General features: G+C 31.7%; 1 protein-coding gene and 1 long non-coding RNA gene across 7 annotated transcripts; both read right to left on the reverse strand.

The window, feature by feature from the left end:
* Positions 1 to 3: 3 nt before the first annotated feature.
* On the reverse strand, positions 4 to 1,770 carry LOC141721221 (uncharacterized). The gene is made up of 3 exons (XR_012574675.1): positions 1,746 to 1,770; positions 1,484 to 1,597; positions 4 to 140 (listed from the first exon to the last, which is right to left on the reverse strand). It is a non-coding gene; the product is annotated as an uncharacterized LOC141721221 (long non-coding RNA).
* Positions 1,771 to 1,773: 3 nt separating this feature from the next.
* Positions 1,774 to 8,160, reverse strand: LOC141721220 (inositol-pentakisphosphate 2-kinase-like). Of its 6 annotated transcripts, none has more exons than XM_074524041.1 (9): positions 7,932 to 8,160; positions 7,733 to 7,839; positions 6,924 to 7,127; positions 6,490 to 6,637; positions 5,722 to 5,762; positions 5,490 to 5,600; positions 4,572 to 5,177; positions 3,853 to 4,051; positions 1,774 to 1,968 (listed from the first exon to the last, which is right to left on the reverse strand). In XM_074524041.1, the coding sequence occupies exons 2-9, from the start codon at positions 7,832 to 7,834 to the stop codon at positions 1,964 to 1,966; spliced, it is 1,416 nt and encodes a 471-aa protein (XP_074380142.1). In that variant the 5' UTR covers positions 7,835 to 7,839; positions 7,932 to 8,160; the 3' UTR covers positions 1,774 to 1,963. The 6 variants fall into 6 exon arrangements, with proteins under 6 accessions (XP_074380142.1, XP_074380141.1, XP_074380138.1 ...); XM_074524040.1 differs by having other exon boundaries at positions 3,843 to 4,051; positions 7,932 to 8,159; XM_074524037.1 differs by lacking the exon at positions 1,774 to 1,968 and adding an exon at positions 2,132 to 2,469 and having other exon boundaries at positions 7,932 to 8,159.
* Between the last annotated feature and the right edge of the window lie 6,315 nt (positions 8,161 to 14,475).

Below are 14,475 nucleotides of genomic sequence, written 5' to 3' on the forward strand. Positions count from 1 at the left end.
GGATCAGATTCACCAATTACAGTTACCGTATTTTTTGATGGGTCAAGGACAATAGAATTTATCCCTTCTATTGACGATATTAACTTCATCACCTTCTTCCTGCACTTTGAACAGAGTAAATCCACTGACACAACCGTTTTCTGCAGCAAAATGGCAGAGCAGAAGATAAGGTTATAAAGTCTGCTACATTCGACCAAAAGTACAGCAGACTGTCAGTATATATAAATATAGCAAAAACATGGCAGAGTTTGTATATAATAATAACTACATGCACAAATAAACATTACACAAGAACAAAAGCATGTAATTTAAGCAAAACAGAACCTTTGACATGGTATCTCTAGCAAATTAAGCTCTGTCCCAAACAGATATGGAGGTTTCTAGTGCATATATATTATGGAATCAATAATCTATTTATAAAAATACTAGGACTTCTATTACTAAATTTTCTTGCTGGAAAATACTTTCCTACCCTTCACAAGGTTTTATCTAATGCATTTCCAGTCAGAGGGCTGGTAGAAAACTAAATAGTCTGACAATCTTAGTAGGTAAACTATCAATGCTTGCGGTTAGAAGTAAATAGAGGTCTGACATTTTGCATTAAACATAAATTTTGTACTTTCTCTGCACCACAATTTTTAACCAAAAAATTCTAGTGTGCAACCAAGTTAAACACCAATTAGCATATTGAGCATTGTTTTTCCTGTAAATAGAAATTTAAAAAGGGATATTCTCAATGATACGGTATTGACTTTTCCCAGTAGTACCGTCGCGTATTTTTTACTAGCTCATGGTGCACCTAGACTTTTAACTTATCGAACTTATACTCTTATTGTTAGTCAAATTAAGAAACTCCTTCTAACTATCATTAATATTTTAAAATTAAAAACAAGATAAATTTAGTTTAATGATCTTCCTCTTCTTAAGCAACAAGTAATTTGGTATATCCATCTTCAATCATCTAATCTTCACTATCTTCTCTCTAATCGTTTTCCTTTTGCTATTTTATTTTCTTATGTTAATAATCTGCATTTATGGGATTCTCAATTGTACCACTGGTGTCTGGTACCATTCGGAAAAGCCAATACTATTGAAAATGGTACCCATCGGAAAAGCCAATACCATGATGGTACCATTAGGAGTATCCCATTTAAAAAATCAATCATCTACTAGATGTAAGTGACTACATCTAATACTCTTAAAAGGTGTATAACTCGTTCTTTTGCACCCCGGACGGTAAGGTTTATAATATGTGAGACATCATTCCGTAACACATTAATGTCAGATATTAAGAAAAATCCATGTACCAGCATGCCTTTCAGTTGTAAATTTCATGCTAATAATGTTAAAAAACCTGTATGCCTAGAACATTGACCATTTGGTTTGCTAGGATGTGATTAATCTGCTACAATTCCTGACAGTAGAATATTTGAGAAGCATAGTTCCAAATTAATTACCATATACAGTATCCAGAAGGAACGACCTGTCAGAAGCCCTGTAATCAAGGTTCCCTGAGGGTAATTTGCAATGGGTACTGAGCATAAATGGTCCCCGCAGATATAGTGTATATCTTCAATGGTCCTACCAGACTCATTACCTGTTTCCGTTTTGTTTTCGTTAGGCTTTCGGATCACCCTCAATAATAGAATAGTAGCCACTTTTGTGTGTGTGTGTGAGAGAGAGGGAGGGAGGGAGGGAGGGAGGGATGGAGAGAGAGAGAGAGAGAGAGAGGGAGAGAGGGAGACCTTGAAAAGCATAGAACCATTCTAGGCTCATACAGTAGACTTTTCAACTTCTGCATGGAGTCCCTCACATCAGTATTCGTCAAGTTCTCTGCCATCTGGTTTCCCATTTTTTGAGGTGACCACCATCAAGGTTCCCTAATCCCTATTCTACAAAAAGCCTAAAGTGCAATTGTTTGGTAGATACAGTTAACTAAAAGATTACGCCGAGTTATGTGTCTTCATCCTGTTCATACGGCATTTCTGACTTGTAAGCATAGAAGATATATATTATCCTTTTAACTTGCATCAAAGCAATTCCACTATAAGTTTATGCTAGCAAACAAGTAATATTTCAGAGGCATTACGACCTGCAGAACACTTCCGTACGAAAAGAAATATAGGCCATCTTCACGAAACAATCTATTACACTACTTTGCCAAACAGACCACTCGTTCTAGAGGCTTCATTAGAAACCTGAATGTACATTACAGAAACCAGGTACGCCTTACGACTAATCTTTCACTACATACAACATAATATACAGCAAAAAATTTCTAGATGGTTTGTATTCTACTTGGATAGCACCTGTTTTTTCGAATTAAGTTAATGTAAGATCCAACTCTGCAAAAAAACACCGCATGTGAATTTAGACAGAAAGGTGGCATGACAACAAAGTTGTTGACATATCACTTTCCTTGCAGTAAAGGAAAAGTCTGATCTGGTGCATCCCATTAAGCTCCAATTACTACAGCAGAGAATAAGCCAATTATAGTAACTGTGCAACTGAAGACAGTTGATATTTAAGCACTATTTCATAAACATATCTAGATAATCAGATGGAGAGTAAAAAAGATTTTGGTACTTATATAACACATTTGTACGTAGATATTGAATAATATATGGTTGATGTTTAACGTTTACTGGAAACACATTTCTAGAAAATAAAAAGTGGCAAGAGTACATTTGGTCAGTTTGAAGAACTGGTATCACAGAAAGAAGGGAAAGGAAAAGAAGATACGCTAACTGTACATGTGTAATTGTGTTTCTAAGTATAGTATTGTGTGCTTGAGATGAAGATTTGGTCCACCTTCCACATTGGTAAAGACTTTCAGAAAAAACCTATAGGCTAACAGAAATTGACGATCCTATGCATCAACAAAATTACATCATAAATGCTTCAATTATCATTGCTCTCAGAACTTAAAAGGTGTGTGTATACCACATTTAATTTATGAGTAAAGAGAAAGTACAACACTTAGACAAGATAGACATGTTAGCATAAGCAGAAAGCAAAGGGTAAAACATATTTTCATCCTGTTTTCCTTCAAGCACTATGACATTGGCAAGGGGTGCAAGGAAGCAAGGTTACAATGCATTTACATGAAGATGCCTAGAACATAAAATTTTAATTATATAACTATTTATCTAATATGTAGTGATTATAATAACCTATAAGATAATCAATTACCTAACTGAACTAAATTAGCCAGATATTAAGCAACATTATTCAATTAATTACTTTGAAAAGTGTAGATCACAAACTCATACATTTAACAATAATATATTACATTACTATAAACAATATATTAATACATTACTACAAATAAATTTATGGAGTAACTATGAATCCACCCTTGACTTATCGGGAATTATTTACAGATGAAAAGATGTCTCTGTGTATTAGACAGTTGACACAATCATGAAGATCCCAGCCATGCTGGCAGCCATCATTGACTTTCATTAATTCATAATTCAAATTTGTCATTAGTGGAGGATGATCATATCACATATAGCAGCAAACTCTATACAGTATTGGATAATAAGAAACTAGTATTTAAATTGCCAAAAGATAACTATTACCAAATATTCAAATTTCTAATATATAACTATGTCTATTACCATATACTTTAATTCTAGAAATTTACTAATAAGATAATAGAAATATTTTACTACATATACACTTAAATTAAATAACAATACAAAACAAAGAATTTACTAAATATTTTTCGTACTTGGGTACTTAAAATATTTAGTAAAAGTGAATTCATGTAAAAGAAAACAAGTGAACTGATAACATACTCGAAAATTTCCAAGAAGAAGACAATCATAGAATCTTACTATCAATTACCAGAAGAATCTCTCGTGTGAGAAACATCTTCCACTGCACTTGTTTGTTCATGGTGTAGAGTATCCTTGATGCTTGCAACTCTCTCCGAGTAAATGTTTGATTTAACCATTTGTGAGTAATGTCTAACAATTTTCTGGTCCAACTCGAAATAGTAAGCCATCTTCTTCAAAGGCTTCATATCCAGGTCAATAAATGATGCCTACCAAAGGTTTATTCAGTTAGCTTTACCAAAAAGCAAGGGAGGCTTCATTCGATTTGGTCTCTATATATTAGTTACGAACTGATTGCGAACTTTCACAGCTTTCAGAAATTTTCTAATTAGTTCAGGCAGGATTAATGACATGCATCATTTGTTGATGGCATTAGATATTAAAGAAATACAAGATACTAAGAATTCTGAAACTAAAACTTCAATTAGCATTCAAATGCTTCAGCAGATTGAGAGGTTTCTATGCTAAAAAAACAATACGAAATACTTCTGTGCTACATACATTCTCTTCAAATACATATAACTCTAAGAATCAAGAGAACTTGTTATCTAACAGTTGATGTCATTAAAAGTACTAATCCTAATCCATCATTTCAATGTTGCAATAAAAAAATGGGAGAATTATCAGGCAAGGAATGAACCATCCGAGGACCCCCTACATTGTTTATTAATTATTAAAAGTATTTAGCAAAAAAAAAAGCAAAATGGAGATCTTTTGGAGGGAGCATACCTTGTATTCAAAGCATTGACTGTTTGATTTCAGCGAAACAATATCATTAGAAGATCCCATGAACCGTTTCTCCGTGGGTCTAAAACTAATCATAATACTCAAATCCTTAGCAGTCGCAGCTATCAGATATTCCTTAACAATTCTCAAGCTCTTACTTAATGGGTCTGAATGCAAAGAGGTGTATCTTTCTGAAAGTTTCTTTTTGTCTTCCTTCAACACTCTGCATATTGGACAAGGCTGGGAAATGACATTGTAATATGCATGGATTGCCCCTTCTATGTCAAGTTTATCAAGCTTCTGGACCTTAAGAAGCCTATCTAATAATCCTGGTCTGGAAACTGCTTCAGCAACAAGATGTAAGAAAGTAGTTGTACGAATGCCATCTTCTGCCAGAATTACACATTTCAGTGCCTCTTCAAGTAGTTCCTCATTCAAACAACTAGTGCTATCAGCAACACCACCTGATCCCCCAAAAATAAGGGAACCGTTCAGGAAAACACGAAGATTGTTCTGTGGTGTGAAAAGAAGGTCCTTCATTGCTTTATCTACTCTCTCTAAAGACCCAGAGAACAAATCCAATGGATCATATTCACTTATATTGGATATCTGACAAATTTTGGAACTCATTAGACAAAATAGCAGAAATACAATTATAATAAAAAAAAACATATTAAAAAAACATTAACTTCAGGTAGTGAAAAATCTACCCAAGCTTGATTTTTTATTGTTGTTCTACAGGATAATTTTCAAAGTTATCCATGATTTATATTTAAAAATTAAATGATATCCCCTCCTGCAAAAATGCCATGAAATGGGATGCTTTTCGAACTAAATTTTACTAAAAATTATGTCTAATCTCCATGTCCAACTAACAGTAGCTTGTCCTCCAGGATCAAGTAGAGGGGTGATAAAAAATACCTTTCCTTGATGTAGTTTCAGTGCCTGGTGCATTTTGAATCGTGTTATACATCTTTTTACATAATTTTCATCTGCTATATATCTTGAAGTTGGCAGAAATCCGCATTTAGGCTGCTTTGGACAACCATAAATATAAATATAAAATAAGTATAATAAATTGTTTCTTTAAGAACATTGAACTAACGGAAACACTCAAGAGTAAAAAAACACAAAGGTAACAAGGACAGAGTACCTTTATCTCAACAGAGATGCAGAATTCATCTTTAAGAGCACCTGGGTAGAATAAAAAAATTGCAGGAAGCACATCATGAAGCAAATCATCAAGCTTCATATACTTATATAGATCATAAACTCTATTCGTTCATGGATCCCTTTGTATATATGCCTATGCTTCAGCTACTTGATAACGTTTATGGCCACCCTGATCCGCAAATAACTCAATTGCATAATCAACAATAACAGCCATGTTTAAGAAAATGTTTAGTTGTTCTATAGTACTCCCTACTACAAAGTAGAAGTGATCAAATAAATGAAGATCAAAAACGACTCTCCCTTCCAACCTTAGGGCCTAGTGAGGTTTATTCATTATTTCCATGCAACAATTACAAATATGCATTACAAACTCAGGAGATCCTCTTTTAAAATAGAGGTCATTTTTACTGTAATATCGTAGTCTGCCAACATTATGTCAATCATATAATCTTATTTTTTTTTATTATATAAAGAATTTGGATGTGTGTTACATTGTCCTCTCTTTACAAAAGTAATCAACTGCAGATCTGACCAGACATCTCAATTGTTTTCTGCTAAGTACACATATCAACATTAACCAAACAACAAATTCTTCTCATTTGAATCTCTTTAAAGCACATACTTCAGAAAGCTTGTAAATTAAACAGGAGAAATTCTATTATTCAGTACCTCCTCATTTATCAGAGTAGAAACAGTTATAAAAATATTGTCTTGGATTATGTGAGGCCTAATAAAAGTTTGTTCTTACTGTGGGGAAAGACTGAGAGATCAGATAAAAGAAGTGCAGATTCACATTGTGTGTTGGCTTTTGCATCATTGACTCGCCAGGAAGGACGCTGAGAAAGAACGTTTCTTTCAACAGCCTCCAAAAATTCCTTGGCCACAAAAACACAAGTCTGCCAAATGTACAAGAACAAAGATCAGAAGATTCCGTTACAGCAGTACGAGCCACATAAATGTTTTAGCTTGTAGAATATAGCAAGCTTTAACCACAAATTATAAAATAATAATTATAATGGGCTGTGATTAAGCAACAAGATAAACCTATAAATATAGAAAGTGCTTTCATTAACCAATAGGCACGCTACTATCCGTAGTGCACTCATTGTAATTTTGAAAACGCGACTCTGAAAATGATGTACAGACACACACAGCACATCCTTCGTGTCTAAAATACCTTACCCCAGAGTCAACATGTTCAGGACCTAGCAGTGGGCACATTACATGTTGCACATACAGATGCTCAGCAATTTCCCTAGTAGGGGCTAGGACAAGGTCATCGATTTCCTTCCATAAAAGGCACTCATGAATGGTTAAAGCAGTGAGGGCAGTCTCACATTCAGATACAGTCGTCGAAACCTTATGCACACGTAGTACTTTTCCAACCTACAGATTACATAGACAACAATAAGCAAAAGAATAGAGTATACCAAAAAAAGAATCGTAAGCACTATAGGTGATCTAGCTACACTCCTAGATCTCAAGTCAATTTCAGTTACCAATACATAATGGAAACTCGTATAAATAATACTCATAAATTTGATGCCAAAACCAGCAAACGTTTATATATTTTACAGAGTTGAAGAATCATAAAATAATTTCGGAAGCAAAAGCTGAGATCAAATTGGTTAAAAAACAAGATGTACAAGACAAAGTATGGTTGGTTTAATAGCTGCCACTAACACTGGCAGCAGTAGTTGTATACACTTCCTTGGTTTGTCTCGTAAAAAAATACAATTGAAACTAGTTATTCCAGTAAAGTAAAACTAGAACTAGAGTAGATTTAACACTAGAAAAAAGAGAATCTAAAACATAGTAAGAAAGAATGGAGACAGCTAGAAGGACAAATGGTCCACACAACAGTTAAAAGAAAAGGAGGGATATAAAAAAGGTTCACTGAACTAAAATCGAAAAAATCATAGACAAAGGTAAAAACAGGGGGTGAATATTCGAAAGAAATGCAAAATGTAGGGCTGGGGGGGGGGGAATACAAAAGAAGGAGAAGATCCAATGTAAGCGAGAACGAGATTAGCAGCTCCTTCGCCTCTATAAGTCCAATCCACTGCATCTTTTGCCTCTAATAGCACTTCCATCCCCCCTATCAATATCACACGATTAATGTACATATAATAAAATTAAAATAAAGGGGAATTGAATTGTAGTAATTGATAGTAGGTGAGGAGTGAGTACCCTTAGATTGGGGGATGAAATATGAAACAAATGGAACCCTAGCTCCCTCCTTAAGATCGCGTACGGTGGCAGCAGCTGTAGTAGTAATATTGTGTAGAAAACTCGCGCACGCAGATATTTTAACAGCAAATGTGACGTGCGGTACAGTAAACTTGTTGTATCGCAACTCCAGGACAGTAAAATGCTTCACTGCTTCTAAAACCCTCTTCCCAATTCGCCAGATTTTTTCACAGAGGTAATTTATTTAAAGCCATACCAGGCACGGCTGTGTATATATATATATATATATATATATATATATATATATTTAAATAATTTTTTGCACATTGTGTGAGTGTATAAAATATGATTAATAATGATTTTATTATTTTTTATTTTATTAATATTAAAAAAAATAGAGATTGCATATCGTTTTGACAATAAATTTGTTATATTAATTTGATTAAGTTTCATATATTTTGGATAAATATATGTACTATAAAAATCACACAAAAATATTTTTTAATGTCTAAAATAAATAATTTCTTACAACATGATATTAACTTTATCAAATTAAATATTTGAGTATAATAAAATAATTATTTCCGCATAATCGCTTGGGTATATTAAGAACATTTATAATGTTTGTAGAGCAATTCCAACAATATCCTTATATAGGCTCTTGAGTCAAATTTTGAAGAAATGAGGATAAAATTTTTCTCCAACAAGCTCCATATCCCCCTCTATAATATTAGGAGTTTCGAATGCTTCCTCACTTTTAGGAGTGAATATCCTCTCAACTATTATTATATTATATTTTTCTTAACCGTTATTTTATATTTAATGAATGAATATAAACAGGGTAGTGAGTGTACGTTTAAAACGAAACGATTAAACTTAATCGGTAGAATGCTGTTAGTATATTTACAAATAAAAACTGCAAATTAACATATATGTTGAATACATAGTTGACCAAAATCTTGAATTTTATTTAAATAAACTATATGTATTACTCTATATTATTACTGAGTTCACTGCTAACTTACAATTAACTTGCTCAATTTAAAAAGATAAAAAATGCATAACTGAAGTCAGAATGACTTGCAATCATAATATACAATAATGTAAAATTTACATTATTGTTAATATTAAAGTTGATTTTAATGAAAAATATTTGTTTTTGAAATTCAACGTATGTATGTATGGGAAAATGTTAGTTTTTTATTTACACTATTGTTTAAAAAGTAAGATTAAGTTATATGTATGCGTGTGTGTTGGCATGTAAATTATTGTATGTTACATCTCTTTAGTAAATTATGATGGTTTCAATTATTTATATGCTAAATATCTGATTTATGTACATATATAATCATTATTAACATCTAGTGAGATAATTGATTACATAAATAACATGCATTTATAATTATTCAAAAATTAAAATTATGTAATAAATAAATTGCTATAATTTATATAAGGTATTCACATTATCATTGACAAACAATCCATATCTATTTTTAACGCAACCGGGTATCAATCATGGTTGTAACATAAAAATGAATTATATATTTTTAAGACTTATTATTGATATTCATGATTTTTTTCTAGAATTCGAAAGAAAAAGTTAGTTTTTTTTTAAGTGAAAAATGAAAAATAAATCGATTTAATATATCATCGTACTTTTAACAAATCTAGTGAGATTTCATTTCAAATTTCAAATATTCTTAAAACTGGGACAAATCCCAAAAATAATAATGTGTTACCAATGAAGTTAGTAATTTTAATATAAATAATCAATAGGTTTGTCCAGTGTGTGCCCATCACACATTAAGCACTAAATTCTATGGATTTGAAATATTTTTATTGGTGGAATTAGTGTAAATGCAGGGGGTCCATCAACATTTATGATTGAAAAACCAATCACATTTTGACACATATCTTCTTATTATACATAAGAAAATTGGTATGCCCATGGACACACAGCAAAAAATTCGATAATCAATTGACTTGATCCTATAAATATCTCAAACACATCAATTTATATTAACATAAGATATTAAAAAATTTCACGTTATTGGTAAGATATTCTCGCCGAACTTGTAATTTAAATTTACTAAACGTAGAATGTGACGATGTTTTTCGGTCGGGTCGTAAAGTCAAATTTCGAGTATTGTTTGAACAATGGGCCAAGTTCTAAAATGCATTGACTCATTATAATTCGAACTTATCTAAATATGTAATACCAATATAGATTATTTATGTATAAGCGATTCTATTTTCAATATTTTTTTAAAAATTATATATGTACATTTTAATTACTTTTCATAATAAAAAAATATGTTAAAAATATATTAGATATATTTTCAAACTAAAAAATGATTAATAAATAAAATAATAATCCATTTGTGTAATATGCCTAATTTTATATCTGTAATTCAATTCTTTAAAATTAACTGTACAAATATTCAACTAACTATCCTTTTTTTGCGGAATTCAAGTAAGTATCTTTAAAGTTAAATAAAATATTCATTTAGCACACTTATATATTATGTGTATGATAAAAAGCATATGTGATAATATGGTGTAGTGGTAAGATGTTGTATAGTTGAATGAAATAACTTGAGTTTGATTCTCACAAACTACATCTTTTAGATAAATATTAAAAACAAGGGTAATTTAGTCTTTTCAATGAGACTTTTTAATCTCATGAAATTATACCCTTGTTCTCCTATTATATATTGAAGAGATTTTTATAGCTTTTGCAATTAATGTGTATAACGCTATTGCAACAACTCATTAATCGCTCATTAATCGCGTATTTTTGTTTAGTGTCATTATTACTTTTAGATACAAGTACACTCTATATAATTTGTAAGGGTTTCATCTATTGCGTCTATCTTGTATCCACGTAATTACATTATTTCCATGTTGTTATTATTATTTTTCTTAGAATATATGCATGATAGGTAAAATATTGCATTAAATAATATTATTTTGTATATCATATTCCACAATCACTATTTTATGGACAATCTCGAAAACCTTGTATATTTAGAAAGTACATTTTATAAAATGTATTGACGAATAAAAACTATTCAATTTACAAAAGACATATTGTTTAAATTATTAGATATATTTCTTTAGACTACTTATACATTTTAATTATCTTAATTCTAAATAATTGGGCGACTAAACATATCTAATTTGATTCAAATATTTTAAAAAGAATATCTTAAAATTATGTGATGTAATTGTGTGATATAATAAAAAATGGATTCTATAACTAATCCTTTATTGAAATATCTGATATAAGTATTATATAAAGTTTTATATAATGACTAAGTACTTTACATATGTTTATCATGTCGATCGTGAAATAGTGGGTGTGAATTATTTTTTAATTAATAATAGACTATAGTTTTTTGTCAATTAGTTTACCATATTAATTCATAAGTAGTATGCATGTTTTTTTATATTTTTCGTAAAATATTGGCGGAACTTTTCGTAAAAAATTTTGGTTAATGTTTATTCAAGTAGTGTAACTAAAAATGATCCTATATATTATTTGATCATACTTGACCCAGGTTGGATGGATCACAAAGACACAAACTATGAAGTTGGGACAAAAAGAGTATGATACTCACTCGTATTAGATATAAACCTGAATTCTAATACATGAGATTGACTTATTTTCTAATAAAGCGGAACTAAACTCAAACTTGAAAATGAAAAAAATATTGATCCCAAACTTAAGCACAAGGGTGTTCGATTCTATAACACTTAACATTCTTGTCAATAACTGACTAATTCAAAAGTACAATAAGAAAAATATAATTATTATACAAAAAATAAAAATATAATTAATATCTATTAAATCGTAAAAAGTCAAGCGCAATAAAAATTATCAAGATGATTGAATACATAATTATAAGTAAAACTACGGGAACTACAAATATGGAGTAACATAAATAATATAAAGTAACATTTTATTTACTTAAAAGTAAAATTAAAAAAAAAGTCAACAAAATGTCGCTGCAGTGGTTGAGCTCGTATACCCCTTTGCGAGAGGTCAGGAGTTTGATAAAAGTTTGATTTTTTGCGTGTTTAATCACTTAGTAAAAAAATTTTATTAAAAAAAACATGATAAAAAATGATGTGGTTTATCTAATAAGATGTTTAAAGTAAACTCAATGATCTATGTAGCATAGTGGTAGTAACATATAATTTATAAATAGAAGGTTAGGGGTTTGATTCTTTGTCTTTACATAAATTATACTTATTTTGGCATAATTTAGATAAGGATGATATTTGTGAAATTTTTTAAAATAAAAGGACAATAAAAATATTATTAATAACTATTAAATTGTAAAAAGTCAAGCGCAATAAAAATTATCAAGATGATTGAATACATAATTATAAGTAAAACTATAGGAACTAAAAAAACGGAGTAATATAAAAATATAAAGCAACATTTTATTTACTGAAAGGTAAAATTAAAAAAAAAGTCAACAAAGTGTCGCTGGAGCAGTTGAGCTCGTATACCCCTTTGCGGGAGGTCAGAAGTTTGATTCTCGGCGTGTGCATGTGTAATCACTTAGCAAAAAAAATTCTATAAAGGGAATATGATAAAAAAAAAAGATGATGTGGTTTATCTAATAAGATTTTTAAAGTGAACTCAATGATCTATGTAGCATAATGGTGGTGACAAACACTTTATACATAGTGTTGTGCATGACATGCCTGTACAATAACAAGACTAAGTCAAATTGACAACCCTGAGTAAGTTGTATTGTAATCTAAGTTTGCATTTTGCATTGTACCACTTAAGTCTGTAAATATGTTCAAGGGCAGACTGGAGTCTTTTTCTGTAAACAGTATCAAGCCTAAGAATTCTATCTGGAAGAAGATCAAGAAGATCATGCCTCAGAAGAATTATAATGAATCTTGGAGTTGAAAAAATCTGTTTTGGGAAAAATATTCTAAGTCAAGGTCTCTACAAGTCACAGATTAAGTGTTATAGAGAAGTCATTCGAGAACTCCAGAATGACTTATCGACAAGTCAGGAAAAGCTACTAGAGAACTCAGAGATATCGACAAGCCAATTTGAAGACATGAAGAATGGAGATATCGACAAGTCATTTCTTCACTGGAGAACTCTGAGTTATCGATGAGCCAATTTGTCACTAGAGAACTCAGAGTTATCGATAAGGCAATTTTTCACTAGAGAACTCAGAGTTATCGATAAGTCAACTTGTCATTAGAGAACTCAGAGTTATCGATAAGCCAAAGTGAAGACATGAAGATGAGAGATCTCGACAAGACAAATTCTCTTATAGAGAACTCAGAGACTTCGATAAGTCAAAACAACTGTAGAGTGATTAGAGATCTCGATAAGACAATATACTTATCGAGATGTCAAATTCTCTATATACCAAACTGGAGATCTCGGGGTAAAACTCAAAGTACAAAGTGCAGACCAGTTCAATATCCAAGATTATCAATCAACAAACAATCTAATCAGTTGGATTGACAAGTCTACAAAAGCAGCTTGAAGAGTACAAGATCAAAGGCCAAAATTAACTAGCAAAGTAAAGTCACAGGCGTGCAAGATTAGCAAAGATACACTAAGCTAGAAAAAGAAAGATTTGATTATCCAAAAATAGAGTTTAGTACAGATTCAATTTCTTCAAAGCCCAATATGCCTTATGCTCGAGCTCCACAGGAAAATGACACCCTTTACCATAAACCAACTGAAACGGCGACATTCCCAAAGGCGTCTTATATGCTGTTCTATAAGCTCAAACATCTTCTTCAAGTTTCAAAGCCCAATCTTTCCTCAATGGACACACAACCTTCTCTAAAATGCGCTTGATCTCTTTGTTAGATACCTCAGCTTGACCATTTATTTGAGGATGATAAGCCATGGCAATGTGATGATTCACATTATATCTTTGCATCATAGCAGTGAAATTGCGATTGCAAAAATGCGACCCCTCATCACTGATTATGACTCTTGGAGTTCCAAACCTTGTGAATATCTGCTTGTAAAGAAAATTAAGCACCACTTTCGCATCGTTTGTTGGCAACGCCTTAACTTTAACCCATTTCGACACATAATCAACCGCCAACAAGATGTACTGATTGTTACAAGATGAGACAAATGACCCCATGAAGTCAATTCCCCAAACATCGAAGACCTAACCTCTAGAAGCACATTAAGAGGCATCTCATCCTTCTTAGACATATTTCCCACACGTTGACATCGATCACATTTCAGAACGAACTGATGAGCATCTTTAAACAAGGTCGGCCAAAAGAAACCTACCTGAAGAATACGAGCTGCTGTCTTTTCTCCACCATAATGCCCTCCGTAAGCCGTTGAGTGGCAATCTCGCAAGATTCCCCCCGTTTTGCTGTAAGGAATACATCTCCTGATGATTTGGTCAGCTCCTTGTCGAAAAAGAAACGGCTCATCCCATATATACCACTTCACTTCATGTAGAAACATTTTCCTTTGAGCATAAGATAAGTCGGGAGGCATGATATTACTCACAAGGTAGTTCACAAT

The sequence above is a fragment of the Apium graveolens genome, chromosome 4, assembly GCF_009905375.1.
Source record: "Apium graveolens cultivar Ventura chromosome 4, ASM990537v1, whole genome shotgun sequence".
Taxonomy (NCBI): domain Eukaryota; kingdom Viridiplantae; phylum Streptophyta; class Magnoliopsida; order Apiales; family Apiaceae; genus Apium; species Apium graveolens.